This window comes from Oxyura jamaicensis, chromosome 1, assembly GCF_011077185.1.
Source record: "Oxyura jamaicensis isolate SHBP4307 breed ruddy duck chromosome 1, BPBGC_Ojam_1.0, whole genome shotgun sequence".
In the NCBI taxonomy this organism is placed as follows: domain Eukaryota; kingdom Metazoa; phylum Chordata; class Aves; order Anseriformes; family Anatidae; genus Oxyura; species Oxyura jamaicensis.
In genome coordinates this window covers 198907680-198913970 of record NC_048893.1, presented here as the reverse complement: position 1 = coordinate 198913970, position 6291 = coordinate 198907680, and the positions used below count along the sequence as shown (strand labels likewise).

Here is a 6291-nt window from a genome sequence, read left to right as displayed (position 1 = left end):
GCCTCCTGGTTTTACCAGCAGAGCCCTGCCAGGGGGTCTTGGTGTGAGTGTGAAATCCCTGTTCTTCACTCCAATTGTGACACCTGAAAGCTGGTGGTGATTCAGAGAACGTTAAGGTTGGAAAGCCCTCCAAGATCATCTGGTTCAACCATCCCCCTACCACCGTCACCCACCAAACCACGTCCCCAAGCACCACATCCAACCTTGCCTTGAACACCCCTAGGGACGGTGACCCCACCACCTCTCTGGGCAACCCGTCCCAATGCCTGACTGCTCTTGCTGAGAAGAAATGTCTCCTCATTTCCAACCTGAGCCTCCCCTGGCACAACCTGAGGCCGTTCCCTCTGGTCCTGTCACTGGTTACCTATGAGAAGAGGCCGACCCCCAGCTCCCTGCTTTGATGGGGGCTCCTGTGTCAACTTCAGCAGCCTGGTATGGGACATTGGTACCCAAACATCCTCCTTGCAGAGGGAGGCTAAGTAATAAATAGGGTTAGATGGGAAGTGATTTAGGAGTTGTGTTTGGCTATATTTTTATGGTTATGTTGCTGTATGGTTATTGCTCTCGCAAGTGGCTTAAAGTAATTTCAGATTCATAAAACATTATTCTGGGTCACTCTGTTGTGTTAGTCTTTAATCATCTTGCAGGAAAACCTCTGAAAACGAATTGGTTTTGATTCAGTTTAACCAAAACCTAGGCCCCCAAAAGCTGACACCGGAGCAAAAGCCTCACAAGCCGCCGCGACCCCTGCTCGACCACCACGAGAGGGCTCATCCCCATTAAAGCCGCCCGCTTCGGGGTGGGGGCGAGGGCTATCTGGGGGGCCGTTTTCGTGAAAAATAATAAAATCGAGGAAGGAAGGCGGCGGAACCCGTGTGAGGGGCCGGCGTGCTCGGCGGAGGGCGGGCAGCGCCGCACGGCGGCGGGCGGTCACCTTGGGCGGGCCGGGCGCCATGGCGTTCCTCCCTGAGGAGGCGCGGGGGCTGCCGCCGCCGCCGCTGGTGAACAAGGTGTCGGCATGGCTGGGCACCGCCGGCTGGATGGCGGCACTGCTGGCCAACGGCTTCAGCCAGCGGCCCGTCCTCACGGCCGGTGGGTGAAGGGGTAGGGGCTGCGTGAGGGGCTGGGGGGGCGTGAGGGGGTTGGGGGGTGAGGAGTGGGGTTGAGGGGGAGCTGAGGAAACAGCGGGGGGGAGGCTTGGGTTGAGGGGCAGGGGCGGGTGGGGGCGTTGGGGAGGAGTTGGGGGCGTTGGGGAAGGGGGATCTGAGGAATTGGGGGGGAGAGGCTTGGTTTGAGGGGTTGGGGAGGGATGTGGGGGACTCTGAGGAGTAGTGGGGAGGGATTTGGGGGGGCTCTGAGGGGTTGGGGAGGGATTTGGGGGGATTCTCAAGGGTAATAGAGAGGGATTTGGGAGGACAGAGGGGCAATGGGGAGGATCTAGGGGGGACTTCGAGGGATAACGAGGAGGATCTGGGGGGATTCTGAGGGGATGTGAAGGGGTTTGGGAGGACTGAGGGATAATGGGGAGGATCTGAGGGGGGTCTGAGGGGTAGTGGGGAGGGATTTGGGGGGAATTCTGAGTGGTAACGGGGAGGGATTTGGGGGGACTCGGGTAATGGAGAGGATCTGAAGGGGTCTTTGAGGGGTTGGGGAGGCATTTGGGGGGATTCTGTGGGGTAAGGGGAAGGGATTTAGGAGGACTGAGGGATAATGGGGACGATCTAAGGGGGACTTTGAGGGTTAGGAGAGGGATTTAGGGGATTCTGAGGGGTAATGGTGAGGGAGTGGGGGGGAGGAGAGGGATTGGGGGTGATTTGGGGAAATTCTGAGGGGTAATGGGGAGGATCTAGGGGGGACTCTGAGGGGTTGGGGAGAGATCTGGGGGGGATTCTGAGGGGAGGTGGAGGGGTTTAGGAGGATTCTGAGGGGTAATGGGGAGGATTTGGGGGGATTCTGAGGGGATGTGGTGAGGAGTTTAGGAGAAATGAGGGGTAATAGGATTTGAGGGGGGTCTGAGGGGTAATGGGGAGGATTTGGGGGGATTCTGATGTGTTGGACAGGATTTGGGGGGATGCGGAGGGGTTTAGGAGGACTTTGAGGGATAATGGGGAGGATTTGAGGGGTGTCTGAGGGGTTGGGAAGGGATTTTGGGGGATTCTGAGGGGTAATGGGATTTGGGGGTGATTCTGAGGGGTAATGGGGAGGGATTTGGGAGGACTGAGGAGTAATGGGGAGGATCTGGGGAGATTCTCATGGGTTGGGCAGGATCTGGGGGGATTCTGAGGGGATGCGGAGGGGTTTAGGAGGACTCTGAGGGATAATGGGGAGGACCTGGGGGGGCTTGGGGGTTTGGAGAGGGATTTGGGGGAGATTATGGGGTAATGGGGAGGGATTTGAGGGGTCTGAGGGGATGTGGTGAGGAGTTTAGGAGGACTGAGGGATGATGAGGAGGATTTGAGGAGGGTCTGAGGGATAATGGAGAGGGATTTGGAGGAATTCTGAGGGGTAATCTCTGGGGGTTCTGAGGGGTTGGAGAGGAATGTGGGGGACTCTGAGGGTTAACGGGGAGGGATTTGGGGTATTCTGAGGAGTTGAGTGGTTTGGCGGGGATTCTGGAGGGTGTTGGGGAGGGTTTTGGGATTCTGAGGGGTAGGGCAGGATTTGGGGAGATTCTGAGGGGATGTGGAGAGGGATTTAGGAGGACTCTGAGGTGTAATGGGGAATATTTGAGAGGACTCTGAGGGATATGGGGAGGATTTGAGGGGGTCTGAGAGATATGGGGGGATATGGGGGAACTGTAAGAGCTGTGGGGGGGAAGCTTTGAAGTGAGGGGCTGAATAGGGTTGTTAGGGGACTTTGAGGGATATGGGGGTTGAAGGGATTTAGGGGTATGGGGAGGGGAGTCCCTGAGGTGAGGGATGCTGGGGGGGATTTGGGGTATTCTGAGGGATAAGGGATTGGGGGGAATTCAGGGATATGGGGGGAACCCTGAGATGACAGGCTGGGGGGTATTTGGGGTGACTCTAAGGGATTTTGGAGGGGGATTTGGGGAGAATCTGAGGGAATATTGTGGGGGGATTTGTGGGGACTCTGAGGGATATGGGGCAGGAGGGGATGGAAGGGTTTTTGCTTGGTTTTGCTTGGAAGTTTGCAGGGCAGCTGGGGAAGGAAGGGAGGAGGATCTGGGGGGTCTGCACGAGGGAGAAAGTGGAGGGAGGCCTGAAATGAGGGATCTGGGGGACAGCATGCCTCGCAAGGGGCATGGGGTGCTAGGCAGGGGGTGTTGGTCTGTGAGGGGAGCAGGGCAGTCTTCCTGCTTGTGCCAGCCCAAGGCAAAGGCTGCCTCAGGCACTGCTGGCACAGGTCAGGGGGCGGCCTCCTGTCACCGCTGTCACCACGAGCACATGGCATTGTGAGCTATGTAAATGTTAAGCAATAACTATGGGGTTAGATAACCCAAAAGGGCGCTTTCTGTTGTGTTGGGATGTCTTCTGTACCACGTGGGGGGAATCGGTGTGCTCCATGCTGCCAGATGCAAAAAAAAAATCACACAGCCAAAGAGTCACTGAGCTGAAATCAGGACAGGTTTAAAAAGGAGAAGGAGCATCCCCAAGGATTCACCCGGGAGGTTTCTGATGTTGTTAAGGGCTTTGGGGCATTTTTTTAGGGGTCATTTGCGTCTTGCTCAATGTCACATCATCGCTCTGGCGTTTCTTTCCACCTTGCAGGTGTTCACCGCCAGATTCTGTTCAGTACCGTGGGCTGGTTCGTTGGCTACTTCCTTGCTAAACGCACTGAGTACATTCACGCCAAGAAGGACCGAGAAATGTTTGAGTACATCAGGCACCATCCGGAGGACTTTAAGACAGCAGGTTGGTACTGTGAGAAAGACCGCAGCCTGCCGTAGCGGGCAGGTTAATAATCACTAACGTATATAAAGGCGTTGATGTGCTGCTTGCAGGATCTGTTCTTTTTTGACAAGTCGTACTGAGTCTTGGATGCTTTTTCGCGATATCAATTGTAACAGTAGTCAGGAGTTGGCATCTCAAAGTAGATATTCTTATAAAGCTGATCAGCTTGATGACCAAATCCTCCTCTGAATAGCTTATTTCAATAGAAAAATGACAGAGCCAAACCTAAATAAATGAACCGACCAAAACTATGCCAGTAAATGAAAATCCTAGAAAATAATGAAAATCAAAAATCACAGTCTTAATTGTTTTTACAGTAAAATTGAGATGCCCTGGTGGAGATGAGGATATTTTTGTTGGTGTTCCAGGCGTTGTACAACACAGGGTCACCACAGGTCCTTGTCCATGCAGGTTTTCCTTTAGCAGTGACGGCTCACGCACGGGAGCGTTGTTCCCTGTTATGTGCTGACCGAGCACCATCCCTAAGCGGTGCCCTGAGCTCTCGAGGTTGTGGTGCATTTTGATTCCAAAACGCTGCGATGAGCCTTCAGAACATAACTGGAGCAGGGGGGAAAGGAATAAATAGAAACGTCAGCCCGGAAGGCAGTTGGCTGCCTGATGGACGTTGTTTAAAAAAGCCTCAGTAAAGAAATGTTTCACTAGATGTACTCAGCTGAACCCAGCGATGCAACTGCACAGCTGAGGGCAGAATTGTTTGTTTTCTAATAAAACACAGCCAGGTGGATGATAATTGCATCATGCGGTGTCAGCGGGCATCTGCAGACGTAAGGAAGCGTTGCAGAAGTGAGGTCCCTTTTCAGGGATCTGCAGTTCTGCCCCGTGGAAGAGAAATGGCCTGCTTGGTTTGTGCAGCAAGCTGGTAGGTAGCGGGAGGCAGGTTTTTGGTGGCTTGCTAACCTTCTGAACAGGAAAAAAAAAATAATGATTCAAGTATTTCAATCTTTAAAATCGATCTTGAATGTTGAGTAGGTGTTTTCCTAAGCCAGCTCCTTGCCCCCTGCAGGAAAGAAAAGAATAGGAGAGCTTCTGGAGGACTTCATTCCAATTCGCTGAGGGTTTCTCCTGCAGCTACGAGCCTGTGTCTCACAGAGCATCCGCTGAAGGAATTCTGTCCTGAGAACTCCTGCAGGCTGCCTGCAGCTGGTCACGGCCTGGGAAGAGAACTATCATTCATTTTCATGGAATAAAAGTTAGGATGAAATACAGAGTATTTAGTTTGTTATCCTTCTGTTACATTACATCAATATATTTTGTGTTCTTATGTTGCTGTTTCTTTGCTGCTGATCAGGATTCAGTCTTTCTGCCCTGGTTTGTGGATCCTGAGTCAGCACGCTGACCCCAAATGTTTTCCAGACGTGCTGAGAATCCGCAGCTCTCCCGAATTTCACTGCAGGGTGCTCAGCACATCTGGAAGTAGGAGTACTTCCAGTTGTATTTAAATGTGCAGGTCTGCAAATACAAAAAGGCGAATGAAAATATTGCAGGTGCGGCCTCGGCAAGGTCACCAATGGTTTGAGGGCCTCAGGGAAATGCCTGAAAACTGCATTTAAACCCCGGCCTGGTGCGCAGCCAGCCTTTGGCGTGAGTTTTTGCTACCCAGCACCTGTAACTCTCGCCTCTTTGCTGGGGGAAGCTCCGGCTTAGCTGTGTGTGCCTTCAGCTTGTCCCAGCGGGTGAGCTTCCAGGCATTGCACGCGGCAAGGTTCCTTTCCTTCTCCCATAACCAGGCCCCGAGTGCTCCCAGTGAGGTTTCAGCACAGCTTCCCAGTTCTCCTGAGCTCTGAATTCCCTCAGCATCCCTTGGGAGCAGCCAGGGTGCTGCGGGGAGCTGGGGAGAGCTTTGATGGATGGCACTGACAGCCTGGGGTGCGTGTGGAGAAGGCTGCGCCCAGGGAGGCTTTTGCAGTGGTGCAGAGCCTGGTGTCCCCTGCCATGGTGGAGGGGCCTGATCTGCCATGGGTGCAGCCAGGGACCTCTGGAGCTCGTGGCAGGTCACAGGCCCTTTGTGGAACATCTTGGGGCTCTTACCAGTCACGTTCAACAGCACTGGGCTGTTCCTCCCCAGATGCAGGGCTTTGTGCTTCTCCTCACTGAACTCAGACATTTCTCAGCCCACCTCGCCAGCCTGTCCAGGTCCCTCCGCATGGCAGCACGGCCCCCTGGTGGATCCCCCACTCCCCATGGGACATTTCTCCAAGAAGTTGAAATTTGCTGCCTGCCCTCTCCCTCCCAGCTCCTCCTTGGTTCCCAGCCTCCTCACGGGGTCAGCCCTCTTTGTGGGGTCTCCTCTTGGTAAAACCAGCTTTGCCCCGCTTGGAGAGGTGGCTCCTGCCTCTCCCCAGCACACACTGAGCCTCAC

At 54.2% G+C, this 6291-nt stretch overlaps 1 protein-coding gene across 1 annotated transcript; it reads left to right on the top strand.

Annotated features, from left to right (window-relative positions):
• The first annotated feature begins 858 nt into the window (after positions 1-858).
• On the top strand, positions 859-5142 carry NDUFC2 (NADH:ubiquinone oxidoreductase subunit C2). The gene is made up of 3 exons (XM_035330136.1): positions 859-1092; positions 3729-3872; positions 4936-5142. Exons 1-3 carry the CDS (start codon positions 954-956, stop codon positions 4983-4985), a joined length of 333 nt encoding a protein of 110 aa, XP_035186027.1. The 5' UTR covers positions 859-953; the 3' UTR covers positions 4986-5142.
• Positions 5143-6291: the final 1149 nt, after the last annotated feature.

What these genes read in the sequence shown, in the direction of transcription:
- NDUFC2 (XM_035330136.1), top strand. Translation starts at nt 954, where the DNA reads ATGGCGTTCCTCCCTGAGGAGGCGCGGGGGCTGCCGCCGCCGCCGCTG. An exon ending in GCGGCCCGTCCTCACGGCCG is followed by an intron (nt 1,093 to 3,728) that starts GTGGGTGAAGGG and finishes TCCACCTTGCAG; the next exon opens with GTGTTCACCGCCAGATTCTG. An exon ending in GGAGGACTTTAAGACAGCAG is followed by an intron (nt 3,873 to 4,935) that starts GTTGGTACTGTG and finishes TGCCCCCTGCAG; the next exon opens with GAAAGAAAAGAATAGGAGAG.